The following is a 20,056-nucleotide window of genomic DNA, read 5'->3' on the forward strand; positions in this document are numbered from 1 at the left end:
TAAATTTAAATGACAACTTCCAACAGTAGATAAATTTAGGATCCTAAATTAATAAATTAGATGAAAATTAATTATTTTAGTTTAATCAAACCAATTAAAATGGATATGTGGTGTCATAAGTTTCCCAGAGTATCTATTAGGAATTTTTCTTGGGTTCACCCTCACCCCTAAGGTGCACCTGTAAGTTCAACAACCAATAGAATTTAGTTATTTAAGATTCATATCTTAAAAAAAAAGAAATAAAATAATAAGAGTTTGTCAAGTTATATTATAATTTTAAAATAAATAAAAATAAATAGTAATTACCAATTTTTTTTAATATTGTTAACGCTGTCAGCAAAACACTAAACCTTAAACCCTAAACCCTAAACCCTAAACATTTGGGTAAACTCTAAACCCTTGAGTAAATTCTAAACCTTAAATTATTAACATTAAAAACCAAATCTTCAAAACTCTAAATCCTAAACACTAAATCCTAAACTCTTGAGTAAACCTTGAAACCTTTAGAGTTTATGATTTACCCACGGGTTCAGGGTTTATGATTTAAAGTTTATGATTTATCCAAAGATTTAGGGTTTAGGATTTAGGGTTTAGTGTTTAATTGACGGTATTAACAATATCAAAAAAAAATCTTTTTTTTTGGTAATTATTACGATTTTTTATTTATTTTAAAAGTATAATATAACTTACAAATTCTCATTATTTTGTTTTCTTTTTAAAAGATATTGAATCTTAAATAACTAAATCTTGGTCGGTGAACATAAGGTGAACTTAAGAAAAACTCATCTTTTAGTACCCATTTTAGATACTTTTTCTTGTCTCTCTCTTAAATTCTTAATTTTTTTTAATTTTTCTTTAATTTTAATGTTAATTGAGTATCAATGGTTGGAGGTGCTCTTATAGGTCAGTATGGGGTTGAATATTAACTTTTTTTTTTTTTTGGTAACTCTGGTATCTGGGCAGCCACATTCCCAACTATCCCCCTGTAGGGGGTCCAGCGCCCCAACGGAAGGGATGTTAAATCCGCTGTGGCCGGGGCTCGAAGTCGTGATGGCGGGCACCTCAGCCGAGGTTCCTTTACCACCAGACCACGAGGCCCGGTTAAACTGTATAGGTTGAACTTTTTATAGTGACTGGGCTCACCCCGAAGGGCCACCTCGCCAGAAACCGTATCCCACGTTCAGTACTGGCCGTAGCCCACCTGACGCAGGGGTTTTTTAGCTAACCCAGTTCCACCCCGCTATCCCCGAGTATCGAACTGGCGACCTCAGGTAGTCGTGTGTGAGAAACATTCAGTACTGCCGCTAGACCACCTGATGTTATCGAATATTAACTTATTCATAGTTTTAAACTAGCTGTAGAGACATATATACGTATACATTAAACTAACGATTTTGAAATACAAAGGCAATGTTTAGTACCAACTTGCGTTAATTTAACGATCGATAATTCGATATTCCGTTTTATCGAGTAAGATATCAACTTCTGTTTTCCACCAAGTTACACCAAAGGTTTGGAATATATCATATTTTTTAGTTTAATAACACCTATCATATTAAGATTCGGCTAAAATCAGTAATGTATAGGAGTCGTAAATAAGAAAACATAGACAAAATTAATAAAAAAACATAGACAAACTAATTTGGCAACTGTAGTTGACCTCATAACTATAGGGAATACATTGTCTCCAACAGGCAACAGTCATCAATCACAAAGTTCAAAGAAAGAAAAAAAAAGAGTGGTCACGTGTGCATAAACATAACTTTGTATTTGATTTAATTTGGTATTTGTGATTCAGTTTTGGCTATTGGCTGATCAACCGGAGGACTTACGATAACGTTGGTCGTTGACATTTCTCTTTCTTGTACCTCCTCCTCCTTCTTCTTCTTCTTACAGCAATAATAACAGAGAGAGCATACACAGATCGCCAAGATCATTACCACCGCAGCTATTACCGGACCAATGATTCTTCTAAAAACTTTACCTTCATGCATGCAACCAAAAATCAATGTCAAAGAAATATCATTCGACGGGATGAGTCAGCTCTACTGGTTAGAGCCTTGGGGGCCAATTGTCATGCTTCCGGGTTCGACGCCAGCCGGAGGCGAACTGCTCATCCCTGTCACTAAAGTGGGTACTGGGCCTTCGGGCTCAGGGAAAAACCTCCCGGGTGAAGCTGGCCCGCTGCCTAACCGGGCCCAGGGAATGACCCGCGAAGCGGGGAACCCTGGATTATCAAAAAAAAAATCAAAAAAAAAAAATTTATCTCAAGAAGCGAAGTTCATTAAACAAATTGGGAGAAATGGTCTTCTCGGTATAATCCTTTAAAAATTAACTAGATTTTGACCCGCGCACCGGCGCGGATGTATTAAACAAAAATATGTTGCTATTTGTTTTTCATGTCAATATTATGGCTAGATAAAAAATCCAAATCTGAAGAACCGAACCGATCCCAATCCGAAAGAGTAGTACCAAAACCGAAACGAAATTGATTAAATATCCAAATTATTCAAAATTTTGATATTTAGAGATTCGAAACCGTATCTGATCCGAACCAAAGTATTTCGGATACTCAAATTTATCCGAAAAAGGTTTATATACTTATACATATTAATTATTTTTAGATTTAATGTATATAAAAACATCCAGAATACATATGATACTTTTAAGTTGGTTTAAATACTTGAAAATATCTACAAGTAGTCAAAAAAAAAAATCTAAAATAGTTAAAGTATACTCAAAACACCAAAAGTATTTAAAATAATTATATATTCTCGATCCAAATATTTAAAACAAATCAATTTACATGTTAAGTTTATGTATTCTAACATATGTTATTCAAATTTATATGCGATATTTTATTTTGTTTATAGATTTTGAGAAATTTAAAGTATATAATGAATTTAAATTTTTTAAAAACAATTTAAATAGGTTATCTGAAGCCGAACCCGAACCCGCAAAGATCTGAAAAGAATTCGAACCGAAATTTAGAAGAAATATATGAATGGTCTGAAATCTTTGATCCCGGAAACATGAAATCCAAACAAATCCGAACCAAACCCGAATGGATACCTGAACCCCACCCCTAGTCACTATTATATATCATATATATGTCATCGTATAATTAATTGTATTTTATATATACCATCATATAAGTAATCATATAATTAATAGTATTTTATATGTATCATCATATAAATAATAATAAATAATATTTTTAAAATTTAATGTGAAATATAAAAACCATAATTTCAGTTGGTATATGAAATTGAGCATTTCATTGTATTTTTCTTATATATATTGAAAACATTATTTTAATAATGGTTATTGGAAAATATTTTAGTAAAAATAAAAAATTGAATATATGTATATTTTAAATCAATTTTTGATATTAATCAACTTTAAATTATTATTTTGATTTGAAATATGTATATAAAGTTTAAATTTTAATTTATGATTATTTTAGACAAAAAATGCTTTTAGGTAATTTGATTAGTCAATTTACGTATATTTTGAAGTTGGCTCAAATATATAGTTTATCATAATATAATAGACTTTTAATTTTTATTATTTACATAAGCCCATTATTTTTTTTCTTAATATACTGTTATCCATGTTTCAAAACAATATTATATTTTTTTATACTACTATTCATGTTTCCAAACAAACTTCTTTTTCTAAACCGCTATCCATATTTCCAAACAAATTTCATTAAGACTACTATTCAAGTTTCCAAACAATCTCAATGTGTACTTCAGTTTTATTAATATAGATTATTTCAATAACTTGTACAAAAACAAATTCATGAAGAAATCCAATTGATGATGTGTGAGATATATCTTGTTCAAATTGTCTAAATATTTGAAAAATATTGTGAAAGTAATGGAAAAGTCTATATTTATTCATAAGTTCCTTATATAAGAGATTACACCGTCATAGATAAATGGAAAGGTTACAAATTATAATCTCTTGGTTATGAGTCATCCACAATCTGGTTCATAACACTCCCCTTGGATGCCATAACCATTTAGAGCTTGTAATGTGCTTTAATGTTGCCTCATTAAAACCTTACCAGGAAAACCCAATTGGGACAAGACCATGGTGAAGGAAAAAGAGTACAACACACATTACTCCCCCTGATTTGGACATTACTGAAGGTCCCTTGGACCTCTACAATTTTCTGTAATCCGTGGGTGATGAAGATCTTGGGCAGAATATGCTTCGTCCTTGAACATGATAGTTGGTTCTTCTTTACCATCGGCCATGCCACAATCTGATCGAACATATTGAGTCATCGACCTCAAATACACACACACGAAATCTTGGATGATGTTGATGTGATATGCGTGTACCACCATGTGTAAAACATAACCTGTCTGAAAACAAATCAACAAAACCAAATAACCCCTCTTTGGGCTGGTTAGTATAAAATAAACCAAAATCAAAGGCTTCTTCATCGTCCTTCTTATGGACCAATCAGATCAGTGTTTAAAGCAAGACTTCTGCATCGTCCATCTCAGGACTAAATGGACTTCTTTATCGTCAACCTTTGGACTGAATGGATCAATGTCCAAAATAAGTGATCTCACGCCCATGTACTAGATAATGGGTGAGACTGGTCCATATTAAATCTCTTGAGTACCCTTTTCTGTATATACTATTTGATGCACAAGGATTTCATTGTTAATGTACTCAAGCTGTAATCCCAAACAAAACTTTGTTTTCCAAGATCTTTCATCTCAAACTCTTTCTTGAGATATTCAACTGTTTGGGAAATTGTATCCAGAGGTTCCTAGGATATTCAGATCATATACTTTGATGATTATCAATATTGTTCTCGAGAACTTGCTGTACTTTCAGCTCAATACTCTCAAGTACTTTCATTATCCAGTAGACCATATAAATATGCAGTCGCTAAATCAACTTGCTTCAAGTTTAATTTTCTCTCTTGTGTAGCCAGACTTATGAAAAATCTAAAATTAGTTGCATCCACCACATGGGAGTATGTTTCCTCATAATCTATTACTGGTCTTTGTGAGAATCATTGTGCAACATCAGCTTTATATCTCACGATTTCTATTCCTCACAAGACCCATTTATATCCACTGGTTTTAACATCATATGGCGTCTTAATCATATGGCCAAATACGTCTTTCTTCCTTAAACTATTTAACCCCACGTTTCCATTCAATCCAATCTATTCTACGAGTGCGCACTCTTATATTGACGTGGGTTCATGATCCTCGCTTATATTCATAAATTCAAGTGCTACTTTGTATGCATATAAATCATCTTATGTCGACATTCCTTATTGGTTCCATTATGTTCCAGACATGATATAATCGATTGAGATTCATTATTATCAGGACTTTTAATACTTTGCAGCTTGGCGTCCCAAGCTACATTGTTTGGTACCTGTACCTTAGAGCCGATCGGCCTTATCTCCATGTCTGGGATGGTTTCCTTAGTAACCTCGGATTTGGATTTTGATTATCATTCTCTGCACCTTTCTTTTGTTTCCGAGGATTCTTATCTTTTGGAACCTATTTGGTCTACCACGTTTCATACGTTGTCTAGACTCTGTAGCAACTTGACTGTGTCTCTTCTTGGACATCAAATTCATTGGTGCTTTACAAGCTGGTTTATATATGAATTAGTCATTCTTTTTCGGGTCAGCAAATGTGTCTGACATTTGATTTGCTAGCTTTGTAAATATATAATCTTTGGACGTCTATTTCACATTCTTTAGTCCGAGGATATTGCCAAGACATTGATGGTTGATTCTATTCTATTTCTTTTACCATTCTTTTACCAGCTTTATTATATTTTTCTCCTCCTGGTCTTAAAATAATCTGTGTACCTGGCCTCAAATATAATCACCCATAGTTGGCTCAAAGTACTTTATTAATGTGGGAAATCATATCCAACATATATCTCCATCCTCCTTTTGAGGTCCCATCTTAGTTCTCTGTGGTGGAGCAATTAGTACATAGACATCACATCCTAAATGTCTTATGATGGGGTATGTCTGGCTCTTAACCCGTTAATAATTGTGATAGGGGATATCTATGCTCACTAAATGGCCTGGTGCGTATTAACTTAGGTGCATGTAAATTTCGTGTGGCCCAAGCTGTGAATGGGAGTTTTGACCTCATAAGTTATGGTCTATCAATCAGCTATTTGCGTTTTAAAAGTTTTCGGCCAAGCCGTTCTTGGTATGGACATATATCACAGAATTGTCCACACTTACCCCCATGGACATACCATAATCATTTAAACGCTTGAGACATGTATTCACCAGTATTATCTAGACATATAGTCTTTATTTATGAAAAAGGGGCTCGTAGCCGTTTTACTGGTGATGGCCTAATGAGTTTCCCTTGTGTACATGTTACACACGTGAGATTCTTTGGGATAACTCTTCTTATCTTTTAATGTGTGCCTTTTGAATATCAATTTTCGCATCATGTTTGGACCATGATGACCAATCCGGTCGTGCCATAAAGTGTATATTTTCGCAGGCTTTTAGCATCTATCATATTGATCTATGCATAGTCTAAGTCAGTAGAGAATGCAGGTATAGTCTTTAGGGCTTATTATGGCCTTGGGCAATTTTATACATATATCTGAAGGAACTCTTTGTTTCCTTCGCCCATTGTTTCAATATAGAAACCATTCATTCTTATATCTTTAAAACTCAATAGGCTGCTCTTGCTCTTAGAGCTGGGTGAATATAAGGCATCACTGATTTCTAGATGCATACCCTTAGGCAATAATATATTAGCCTAGCCATAGTCTTCTTTCAGACTGGCGATACCTGCTTTAGTACTTATATTGACGTTTTTCAGTGTACTCATATAGAAAAATCATTCATTCATTTAATCTAAGCAGACAATGTAATAGAAATAAATTCAAAGAGATAAAAATCAGAGAAAACATACAAGCAAAGCAATCACACAAGTTTGATGTCGAAATCAGATTATCAACTTGATTCTTTTAGGCAATCATAAGTCTCATATTCCACATCTATGGCACACTGATTTGGTCGAGCTTTATGGTTTAAAGGATATATCACGGCCACTGCGTTGACCATGGCTCAAATTGGGTTGATACCCACGGCCTCTGCCATAGTGATTCTCATGGCCAAATGTGTTATAGTGGCCATGGCCACGTCCTTTCCACCCTCCACGGCCATGACCGTGTGGTCTATCATTCTGGACGTGGTTACCTTTGTTTTTTCTTCTGCGGCCTTATTGGTATCAGGTAATTGGGTTAATCCAGGAGGTCTCAATTCACTGTTTTTCATTAGTAATCAATTATTTTTCCTAGCTAGCAATAGACTCATCCACAGACTTATAGTCCTGGATTCTGGGATTCCTCCAATCAAATAGAGCCTTTGGTAATAACACCGTTCTTTGGTGGTCATATCTCGATTTTTAACTCTATCCAAAGGTCTAGAGGATTCTCTATAGTCAGACACTGATCTTTGAGACTCTTAATAAGATGATGGTTAATAATTAATATTGCCCTGTATCAATCTTTCTCATTTGGTATTATCGCCTTTTGTGATTCATTCATCAAGTCTTTTTGACTTTAGGATAATCTTTGTATCCAATGCCCACCGTAAATAATTATCTTCAGAGAGATTTAGGGCATCAAAATTCAGGTTGATTTTCGACATCTCAAATCATATATCACTCAATATTTAGGTATAATTTTCATGCGGCCTTACTCTTAAAAACAATCAATTCGGATTTCAATCTTCTGAGGACAATGAGACTATCAATCTTAAAGGCATTTAATCAATCAGTCAATTTCTAGCAAGTCTAAGCAATACTATTTCTACGTGCTCATAATATTATGGTTTATCAAGACTAGCAAAAACAGATTCAATTAATCATGCAATTAGGGTTTAACAATCAATGGATTTTAGCAAGACTAGTAAAAAGATTTATTAATCAATCAATCAGTTTCAAGGCTGATTTTAACAATACTAGAATATAGATTTCAAGCATGAATTTCAATGAATCAGTTTCAAGGCTGATTGGTATTTAGCATAAACCGTGTGTAAATAATTTATCTAGTATCCGAATTTATCAAACCTCAAAAACATATAATCAGATCAATCAATTTAATCGAACTTAGCATACAATCTTAAACCTCAAGACATTAGATTTTATCATGAATCTATCAACCTAGCATACTGATTCTCAATTCTCAAAGACATCCAAATCAGATCAATATAACCTATCATACTGATTATTTAGGGTTTTTATTTAAAACAGATAAGATTACAAAACTATCAATCCTAGCAGATGATATTAAACCTCAAGAATCATGCAATCAGATCATTCAGATTTTAAACAAGTAAACCTCAATCAATCTATCAACCTATCGGATTATATAAGCAAAGTAAGCTAGCAACCTATCGGATCCAATCAATATTTTAACAGGCTGGTCGGTTTAAACAATTTTAAATCAGATGAACAATTAACCAAACATGATGAGAAAATAAATCTATCAATTTAACGGTCAAACAATTCTAGCAACATAGCATCAGATTCAATCAGATTTAAAACCTCAATGATCAAAACTGAAAACCGTTTTGATTTCAAAATATTCGATTAGGGTTTTAATATGTGATTTGATAATTATAGTATAATTAATTCTGATACTTATATTATTTAGGGTTTATAGATATAGGGTTAGGGTTTATTGGATTTTAACTTGTAAAAACCGATTTGGGGTTTTAATCATGTAGGAACATGATTTAGGGTTTGGGGTATCGAACTTTTAGAGCTTCGATTTACTCAATTAAGATTTTTGATTTATTACCCTATGGTTTTGATTCATAAAAATTAGGGTTTTAGGGTTTCATTCTTTATCAATCAATCTATGTTCGATTATGGGTTCTTAGGATTTGAATTACCTTTTAACCTTAGATGATTGTTGAATCGGACCACCAAAGGAGTTGAGCCGCGAGGACACGAACGGGACGCGAGCTGGAATGGATCGAGTCGCTTCTAAATGGTCGCGGACGTCCTTTGTTGCTTGATCGGGAACACCTTGATCGTCGGACGCGAGCTGTCTAATGCTGTCGCGAACGAGGAAGAGGTCGCGTGCTGGAGCTGCTCTCGGGTCGCGAACGTCTGAGCTAGGATCAGGAACGCCTTGGGCTGAAGCTGATCGGGGACGCGAGCTGGAACAGATGCGGCAACAAGAGACGCGATCGGGGTTTAGGGTTCGTCGGATCGCCGACTAGGGTTAGGGTTTTAGGGTTTTTCGATTCTGGTATTAGCTTAGGGATTTAGAGTTTCGTGCTGATAACGTGTTATAAAAGTAATGGAAAAGTCTATATTTATTCATAAGTTCCATATATAAGAGATTACACCGTCATAGATAAATGGAAAGGTTACAAATCATAATCTCTTGGTTATGAGCCATCCACAATCTGGTTCATAACAAAAAAAATTATTTGTAAACATATACAATTAATTCTTGGCGACAAAACTTAATAAGTGTAAAAAGTACTTATAAAGAGTTGTTCATCTTTTCACAATTAAAGCTAAATACTAATTAATACAACTAGATCAACCTAATTCACTACAAGAAAACATAAATTTTACGAGGGCGGTTTTCCTCGTGAGTTCGTCGTAAAAGAGGCTTTACGAGGAATTAGCGAGGAAACACGTTTTGTCGTTACTCGTTAGTCGTAACACATATTTTCTCGCCAATTCGTCGTAAATTAGCGAGGAAAATATTTTGTCGTAAAAACGAAGAAAACAAATCGTCGTAAAGACCACGTAGACAGTCAACGTAAGAATGTCGCTGCCGTTCCTCGTAAATACCACGAAAGCATTTCCTCGTAAACGACACGTACATATCTCAAAAGTATTTCCTCGTAAAATTCACGTAATTACCTTGAAATGTTTTCCTCGTAATTTTCACATAAATACCTTGAAAGTATTTCATCGTAAAATACTCGTTTAACATTTCTCGTGATTTCCTCGTAAATGTTCAACGTAAATAAGTCGTAGATTAGCTACGAATCTACTTCGTTTTGTCATTTAACAAATTTAAAAATATAATTAAAAAATATTTAAAATTATTTAATTTATTAATAAAATTAAAATTTAAAAAACTAAATAAATACGCAAATATTTTATATATAAATAAGTTTTGAATTTATAATACAACCACGGAAAAAAAGAACTAAGAGTCGTGCATCGCCCGGAGGAATTCATCACTCCTCCTGTCTACATCCTCCTCGGCATGTGTGTCGTCGGATGGTCCCTCGCCTGAATATAGATTTTGTCGTCGCATGTTCCTCAACATGGTCTCCCATTCCGGATTTGTGGCCGCTATAAAGTCCAAGAAGCGATCGAGTCCACCCACACGAGTTGTGAACGCAGATTCTGTCGCGCTCAACTTGTTACGCAGCTCAGTGACTTCATCAGCTCTCGGAACATTGTTGACGGAACCAATCCCCAACGTCCGCCCCTTTTTTTTGGGACAACCTTAAAAACAAAAAATAAATATTGTTAGTAAAAATTTAAAGTTAAATTAAATGAATAATAAAAAATTAAAATTTTAGAAAATTTACCTCCTCGTAAATCTTATCCACTTCAAGTGTGGATAAGGTGACGGGTAATCCGTCGGTAGACTGCTGGGTCAGATGGGTCTGGCGGTCTTCAACCCGAGCAACCACGTCGTTGTAGATTTGCTCGGACTTGCCATCTACAAATACGCCGGCCTTGTTCTTGTGGGTGCTCTCGTAAAGTTCCATAAGAGACGGGAGATGTCTCGTCTCTTTGGCCTAAAAAACATTTAAGAAAGTTAGAATAAAATTATATATATTAAAAAAATTATTTAATAAAATATTTAATTACCATTTCCAAACGGACACCGGCGTGGGATTTTTGGCCCGTAGTGTGAAGCATCGGCCCGTTTCCGTGCTCATCGACCGTGTTACGGGAGTTAGAGCAAGACTGGGCGATTCTAATGGAATCAGGAAGACGCCAATAACGGATGAGGCCATCCCACACATCCATGGTGAGCTCAGCGGGTTTGCCACGCTCATACCCCTTCACGATCCAGTCACCCTTCCAGTTGGAGACTGTGTCCAACAAGTGAACTTTCGCCTTCGCGTTAAACTTCTTCCTCACCCTCTCAGTGATTTCCAAGGCCCAATTATATTTTTGCTGTTGGAAAAAATAAATTAACAATTAGTTTTTTAGAAAGTATATATTTAAATCATGAAAAAATTAAAGTATATATAATTAATTAATAGAAACTTACAACGTAAATTTTGAACCACGTCTTTCTGACGTAGTGAGGCGTCTTACTCCAGTTCGGATGTGCCATGGAGAAGTAACTTTTGATCGTGTCGGTTACGTCCGATGCAAGACATCCGTCAATCCCCCACCTAGAAAATACAAATTTAAAATATAAATTATTTTTTTAATTTATAAAAGAATTTTAAACGAATTAAAAAAAAAATTAATGCAACATACCACAAAGTCCCGTCCGGTCGGTCGGGGTCGATGACTGGTAAACCTTCTCTGCCTGGCAGACAGAGAATGTCCTCTACAGTGTACTGCGAGTAAGGAGCACTCGGAGGCACCATCAAATCGGGATGAATATCGGCGGCCATCGGAGGTGCCATCGGAGGAGGCACGGGAGGAGGCATTGTCGGATGAGCCATCGGGGAAGGCACATGAGGAGCCGATAGTGCACTAGAAGAAGTAGATCCAGAGATCTCTGAGTGTACTGAGTCTCGGGGACAGTCTCCTGACCCGAAGAACCGGGAGCTGAAGAAGAGGGGTCTAAACGACTACCCGGCTCACCGAACATCTCTCTGTAATGGGCAGTAAGTCTTCCTTTTCGAACCTCGGAAAAAATTTAATTTTTAAAATTAACATCAACAGTATATTTCCCAACATTATCCACCTAATCAACACTAAATAACATAAAATCCGAAAACCTATCTAAATTCCCTATACTAACCACCTAATCTATCCTAAACTAACCAAATTAGAGAGGAATTAGAGAGGCTTAACATTGCTACGAAATGGAGAGGAAGTGGAGAGGAAGTAGAGAGGAAAGAAAGAGTGAGCGCTCGGGGGTATATATAAGATTACATATCGTCGCAAATTCCTCGTAAGGTTACGACAAAATAGCGAGCAGTTACAAAGTCCCGTGTTTTATTGTACGAGGAAATAGCGAGGAATTACAAAGGCCCGTGTTTTTATATACGAGGTATTAACGATGATTTTGCTTACGTGGAATTGACGAGCCGCGCTTTCCTATAAATATACCCACAACTCTCATTCTCAAACCATACACAAACTCCCAAATCACACCCCATCTCAAATCACACTCCTCCGCAAAATCCTATTCAAATTATAAATATTTGAAAGAAAAAGGAAAACAAGAAGATATTAGAATTCATGTGGGCGAGACTTACGTATTATAATTGTTGGAAGTCTTGCCACATGTGAATCTGGTATATTTCTCCTTTTTTTTGTATTTTTTTCTAATTTTTACACTACGAGGTATTTACGACGATTTCGTCCTACGTGGTGTTTACAACGATTCCTATTACGTGGTGTTTACGATGATTTCTACTTACGTGGAATTAACGAGTCTTATGTTTGAATCCCTAAAATCCGAAACCCCAAACCCCAAACCCCATATTCCTTATTTTCTAGTTCATATATTCCAAACCCCATCTTTATTTTTATATTTCGTCGTTGGCTTACGTGGTGTTTACGACGATTTCGCATACGTGGTGTTTACGACGATTTCATCCTACGTGGTGTTTACGGCGATTTGCGCTTACGTGGAATTAACGAGCCCCGTGTTCTTTATTTTTATATTTCGTCGTTATTTCCTCGTTGGCTTACGAGTTCTTTACGACGATTTTTACTTACGTGGAATTAACGAGTGTTATGTTTAAATCCCTAAAATCCGAATCCCCCAACCCCAAACCCCATATTCCTTATTTTCTACTTCATATATTCCAAACCCCATCTTTATTTCCATTCCAAACAACAATTCGCACATTTGCTTATTCATAAAACAAACTCCCACATTACCTTATTCATAAAACAAACCCCACATTACCTTATTCATAAAACAAATTCCCACATCTTATTCATAAAACACACTACACAAAATCAAATACATCAATCGGATACATCGACATTCTCGTCATCACTAGAAACATCATCATTTTCACTAAACTCGTCTTCAACAGCTTCGTTTGTGGCATCATTGGTAAGATCTTCGTACTTGTGATTATGCGGATCAATGAGAAGGATGTCATCAATTTCTTGTTCAGGTTCCTCGACTTCATTTATCTGTTCTTCTTGCAATGGTGGTTCTTCTCCACTGATGATTCGTCCTCGAGGTGTAACTTTGATCACTGCTAACCTATTTATACATGAATCTCTCATCCGAGGGTATGGAAGGAAGCTAACTTGGTCTGCTTGTGAAGCTAAGATGAAAGGCTCGAATTTGTTGTACCTTCGTCCACCGTTGACATCAACTACACCGAATTTGTTAGACCGAACACCTCTGTTGACGACGGGGTCGAACCATTCATATTTGAAGAGGACGCATTTCAGCTTCAGTATCCCTGGAAATTCGACTTCAATAATCTCCGTCAAGATCCCGTAGAAATATGTTTCCCCTTTCACACATATTCCATAGTTACTGGTCGCCCGCTGTCTACCATACTCATATGTGTGAAAAGTATAGCCTCGTGTGAAATAGATCTGTGATGTGGTGACCTTTACAAGTGGAGATTGAATTACTTTGTGTAACCGCTTAGGATAATCTGCATCGTCGTCATAATCAATCTGCAAAAATAAAGAGAATGTTAATGAAATACATATCATGTATGAAAAAAGAGTTTGAGTGAATACCTGATTCCGCAACCACTTAATGAAGTGTTGATCTTTCCTTTTGTCTACGTCACTTGTGGATATACAAGGAAATGTTTCTTCGACTTGAGAAATAAATAGGCTGTAAAATCACATTTTATAGGAATGAATCTCTCGCAATTATATAATTAATTATACTTATATGTGTTTCAAAGTGTCCATATATGTTACCTTTCAAAATGACGCATCAATGGATCCTCGCAATTGAGTAGAATATAGGTGTGTGCACTATGAGCGTCTTGTTCACTCGACCACCAAACCTCTTTAGACTTCCCACCGAGTCGCCCAATCTGGCTAAAGATGTCTGGAACACCAGCAACTGCATATGTTGGCGCAACACCACCATCATCATATCTTCTTGGAGCTCTTCTCCGGGTACGTAGTTTTGACGCAAAGTAGTACGATGTGAAGTGAGAAACTTCTTCCCTCAAACTTCCAGCAATTATAGAACCTTCAACTTTGGTGATGTTCTTTCCTTTTCCCTTCAAATATTTCATGGCTCGCTCATACTGATACATCCATCCGTAATGTACAGGTCCACGAAGCAATGCCTCATATGGGAGGTGGACAGCTACATGCTCCATGACGTCAAAAAATCCGGGAGGAAATATCTTCTCCAAGTTGCACAATAAGATGGGAATGTTCTCCTGAAGCTGTTCCACAACTTCTTCTTTAAGAGTGCGTGTGCTCAGATCCCTGAAAAATGCTCCAATGCCTTTTATATTCCAAAAAAAATTAAACACATTGTTAGTCATATATTATTTTGCTAATTAGACCGTTATAAAATTATTGTGATATAATACACTACGTACCTGCAAGTGCTTCATGTACGTTTGTTGGAAGTAGCTCCGCAAATGCATAGGGCAGTAGACGTTGCATAAAGACATGACAATCATGACTCTTCATCCCGGAGAACTTTTGACCCTTTTCAACACATCTAGAGAGATTTGAAACATACCCATCGGGGAACTTCACTTCTGATGCCATCCAGTTGAACAACACCGACTTTTTTTCTGAAGATAATCTGAATATCAGAACGGGAACTTTTCCATTGCTTTTAATATGTAACTCGCTTCTTGAGCAAATATCCGGCAAGTCCAACCTCAATTTTATGTTGTCTTTTGTCTTCCCTGTGACATTCAATATTGTATTCATGATGTTCTCAAAGAAATTCTTCTCTATATGCATCACATCGAGGTTGTGGCGCACAAGAAGATCCTTCCAATATGGCAACTCCCAAAATATACTCTTCTTGTGCCAGTTGTGATGAACACCGTAAGAATCAGGCATATTACGAGGGACTTCCCAATTACCACCCCAACGAACTGTTTCGTTACCTCCGTAGTAGTCGATTTGCGCTTCAATTTGTTCTCCAGTTAGATATGGAGGAGGAGTCTCTTTCACAACCCTTTTGTGCCTAAACAAATTCTTGTTTCTTCGGTAAGGATGGCCAATGGGAAGAAATCGACGGTGACAATCAAACCAACTTGTCTTCCTACCATTCTTCAGTTGAAACGCATATGTCGTTCCATTACAATATGGACAAGCTAATCTCCCATGTGTAGTCCATCCAGAAAACATCCCATAGGCAGGAAAATCACTTATGGTCCACAAAAGCATCGCTCGCATCGTAAAATTCGTCTTCGTTGAACATTCATACGTCCTCACCCCTATTGACCACAAATCCTTCAACTCTTTTATCAGTGGTTGTAGGAAAACATCCAGGGACCTTTTTGGATGGTTCGGACTAGGTATTAATGTGGTCAAGAATAGCAACTCCCGTTGCATGCACATCTCCGGTGGCAGGTTGTATGGTGTAAGAAAGACTGGCCACAATGAATATTGTCTCCCTGATATTCCGAACAGACTAAATCCATTTGTGCATAGTCCGAGATACACATTCCGGCTATTGCTAGCGAAATCCGGATGTACTTTGTTGAAATGTTTCCAGGCTCTTGCATATGATGGATGAGTCATCTCACCATCCGTTTGAGTATGCTCGGCATGCCATCTCATCTTTCCAGCAGTCTGCTCTGATTGATACAATCTTTTCAATCTGTATGTAATTGGTAGGTACCACATCCTTTGGTACGGTACCCTATTACGTCCCCGTCCTTGCGGCTTGAATCGTGGCTTCTTGCAGAATCGACATTCTTCTAGCTTCTCATCATCTCCCCAATAGATCATGCAGTTGTCGATGCAAACATCTATCATCTCCGAAGGTAACCCAAGACTATAAACCAGTTTCTGAATCTCATAATAAGAATCAGTAGACACATTGTCTTCCGGCAAATACTCTTTAAACAAATCCGCCCATTCGTTCATGCAACTTTCAGGTAGATTGTGATCAGTTTTAATATTCACCATTCTAGCAGCTAACGATAATTTAGAGAGACCTTCTCTACAACCACTGTAAAGTGGTTGATTCGCCGCGTTTAACATTTCGTAAAACTTTTTTGCATCTATATTAGGTTCTTCATCTTCATCATGAGCTACGAATTCATCAGCTACCATATCATGAACCCTATCATTATCTACCATCTCCTCCTGATGGTAACTATGTTCATTATGCAAATGATGATCAACCGGTTCTTTTTTCCTGAAAATTGCTATTACTACTACTAGCTTCATTCTGATCATAATTAAAACCTTCTCCATTTTGAAACCAGATATAGTAATTTGGCGTGAAACCTCTATTTATTAAATGCTTCCAAACATTTTCACGGTTTGCCAGTTTCGAATTGTTGCATTTACGACAAGGACAAAACATCTTACCACTTTCTTGGGCGAGCGGTGTTGAATCTGCTTAGTGCATAAATGTCTCCAGGCCCGCAAGGTATTATTTCGTCACTCTCCCGTTAGCATCTCTATGCATATACATCCACTTGCGCAACTCGTAAATAGTCCCGGAGCCAACCATTTTTTTTCTTTCACGTTTTTTGTTGTTGGTGTGTTTAAAAGGATGTTCAAACATCCATATTTATAGGAAATTTCGAATCTGGTAGTTGTAATTTTCCTATGAATTTACGACGGAAATTATTTAGGTGGCAAAAAAAAACGTGTAACACCTACAACGTTGGTGGATTCAAAATTTCCTCGCTAAATACACGTAAATTAATTCCTTGTAAATAACACGCGAAGTTTACGTCGTATTTACAAGGAAATAGTATTTCCTCGTAAAAGATACGTCAAATTACATCGACTTTACGACGAAACGCTTTTGTCGTTACTTTACGAGGAAATAACGATGACATTAGTTTTCCACGTAAGTTTCTCGTAAAATCGACGTAAATTTACGAGGATTGTTTTTCCTCGTTAACTTTCCTCGTTAAGCATGTGTTTTCTTGTAGTGATTGTTGTGTCTTTAAAATAAACTTCTGTGAATATTTACTGTGATTGTTAGTGTTAATAAATAATTACTGTAATCTAAAATATTTTACACTTACTCAAGAGCTTAGATGAAATGATAGATGTCTCTAGCTAGTCTCTAATTTGTCATCATGAAGAATATTGTACCGATATATTCTCAGGGACACGAATCACACGATATATAGAAAAACTTCGACAAATACATATATAAAACTATATATCATTCTTCTAAGTATATCAGCATGAATAGCAAGCTCTCCTAAATTTGATTGTATGCGCAAAGTTCAATGTAAATCCAAACACTAAAAAAAAAAATCGCTCTTGTCTCATAACGTAGATGTTATGTTTAAAATCACAAATATTAAAACTTTTTTTTCCTAATGTATCATTAAAAATATAAATTAAAATAATTCAATCAATCATAAAAAGACAGTAAAATATAACTTGTTGAATTTTTTTTCAATAAAATATAAGTTAGTACATAAAAGTATCAAAACATCTTAAATTTTGAAACACTAAAAACTTTTCAAGACATCATATATTATATTATGAATGGAAGAGTATATAGTTATATTTTTAGTTCTCACCTTTAAACTTAAACGAAAACGAGTCGTCGGAATCGGGGCTATTATTTCCGCGAGAATGACGCAAAGGTGGTGGCGGAGGTGGAGGAGGAGGGAGTGGAGGCGCCAGGAAACTGGCTTTATACGTCAACATACATTTAGTGGTATAAACCAACGCGAAACTATTTCCATAACAACACTTTTCTGTCTCATTAGAGCACCATTAACCTTAGCACCACACTTGGGGTGCTTAATTTTTTTTTTTTTTTTTGGATTTTTCTCTGATTAAAAAAAAATTAAAAACGAACCAATCGCGGACCGCCACATATCAGTGGGGCCCGCGAAACAGCTCAAGCATCAACGCCAAATCTGGCATTTTTAGCACTCCATTTTCTTCTTTTATGGTGGGCTCCACCAACAAGCACCTGCATTGATGGTGGTCTTATATGCCCATTTCAAGCATCTATAGCAATCGTACTGATTTAGATCAGGTGTGCACTGCACCAACCCGTGCAGATCATAAACCTCTCCAAGATAACTCACTTGATGTGTCTCTTCTGCGAAATAGGAAGAGCTCGAGTAGGCTTCTCGTATCAGCAGGTCCATACGGTATTCCAAGGTATTAGTGAAATAAGATTGATACATGGTATACGTATACGTCGTCTGTCTAATGGACGGTCTAAAATCAGAAATGGAGAGAGTCTGACGGTTGGTGTATGCAAGGAAACACTCTTCATACCATATGATAGCTTCTTTTTGGACAGGACATGCTATAAGAACGTTTCTCGATGCTCTTGTAATGCATGTTTCACATGTTGAGGATGAGACGTCTCCGCGACATAGATAGTTTCCATACACGGTTGCTGTCGAGGAAGAACCTGAGACGTAGCTGTAGAAAACTTTTGTGTATGATTGAGAACGGAGAACAGATATGAGAGACTCTAGATTGGATCTGTAAAGACCGTTTGCCGTGTAATTACCAGATTTGTAGCAGTAGCTATAGATATGCATTGGTTGTGCATTTAGGGTTTTGATGAGAACGAAGAAGAACAGCAAGGAGATGAATTTTGATTGATGAAGGAGGGAGATCAACATCTTTCAAATAACCTTCACTACAAGAATTCATCTTGATAGCTAAGGACCGGCGACAGAAATTTTGTAGCCTCATAAATGGCGACGGATGGCAACAAAACACAAATTGACCAAATTTGTGGCTATTCTGTAGCTATTATGTAGCAGTTTAGCTAGGGATGATGTCTGTAGGTAATTTGTAACTATATAGCTACACATTAGCTATAGATTGGTTGTAGGCAAAAAGTTTTTAGACATGAATGGTTACAAATGTCTTACTTTTTTTTGCTTATTAGTTATGAATACTGTAATTTTTTAAAAATACAGTATTTAATGATAATTTTGGGATTTAGTAGATCTAGATTAATTTGACTTTACATCATCAATATCACGGTGTTGTAAATTGTAAACAAATTTTTATGTGTATATCAAACTATTGGATGAGGCGCACAGAGTCGAAAACTCAATTTATGCATTGTTTATATATGTCCCATAACACTAGTAAAAAAATGCGATGATTTCATTGCAATTCATCAAATAGTTTCAAAATTTTTAGTTTTCTTAGAGATTATAGTATAGGGGTTGGAGTTGATTAAAGCATAAAAAAAAAGTTATAGTTTTAGGGGTTTAGAGTTGGTTTTTACTTTTTAGTTGGTCACTAGCTTTGTTAACGTTGTAGTTTTAAGGATTATAGCTTTAGGGGTTATAGTTTAGGGGTTACAATTTTATGGGTTGTAGCTTTGTTATAGTTTTAGGGGTTATAAGTTATTATATATGATTTATAGTTCATGGTTACTAATTTGGATTTACATTGAGTTAAATTAAATGTTAAATTCGTTTCATAGTAGTGTAAAACAATTTTTTGACAAAAAAAAATAGCGTAAAATATTTTGGCTCCATTTGTAGTTTTTGGCTCCATTTTTGCCTCGGTTATTTGGGTTTTGCCTCCATTCGATCTGACCCAAATATTACTGAAATGTTTTATCTTTTTAACACATGCATTTTTGCACTTAAACAAAAAAAGAAACCCTAGTCTCTTTCCCCACATCTCTCGCGCAAACTCATTGTCTCTTTGTCTCCATTTCTCCTCCGTCGTGTTTGCCGGTC

At 36.0% G+C, this 20,056-nt stretch overlaps 1 protein-coding gene across 1 annotated transcript; it reads right to left on the reverse strand.

Moving 5' to 3' along the window:
• Nucleotides 1–679: 679 nt before the first annotated feature.
• On the reverse strand, nt 680–19,002 carry LOC106358631 (cysteine-rich repeat secretory protein 1). Its single transcript, XM_048746315.1, has 3 exons — nt 18,324–19,002; nt 17,903–18,093; nt 680–1,984 (listed from the first exon to the last, which is right to left on the reverse strand). Exons 1-3 carry the CDS (start codon nt 18,971–18,973, stop codon nt 1,776–1,778), a joined length of 1,050 nt encoding a protein of 349 aa, XP_048602272.1. The 5' UTR covers nt 18,974–19,002; the 3' UTR covers nt 680–1,775.
• Between the last annotated feature and the right edge of the window lie 1,054 nt (nt 19,003–20,056).

This window comes from Brassica napus, chromosome C1 (genome assembly GCF_020379485.1).
Source record: "Brassica napus cultivar Da-Ae chromosome C1, Da-Ae, whole genome shotgun sequence".
In the NCBI taxonomy this organism is placed as follows: Eukaryota; Viridiplantae; Streptophyta; class Magnoliopsida; order Brassicales; family Brassicaceae; genus Brassica; species Brassica napus.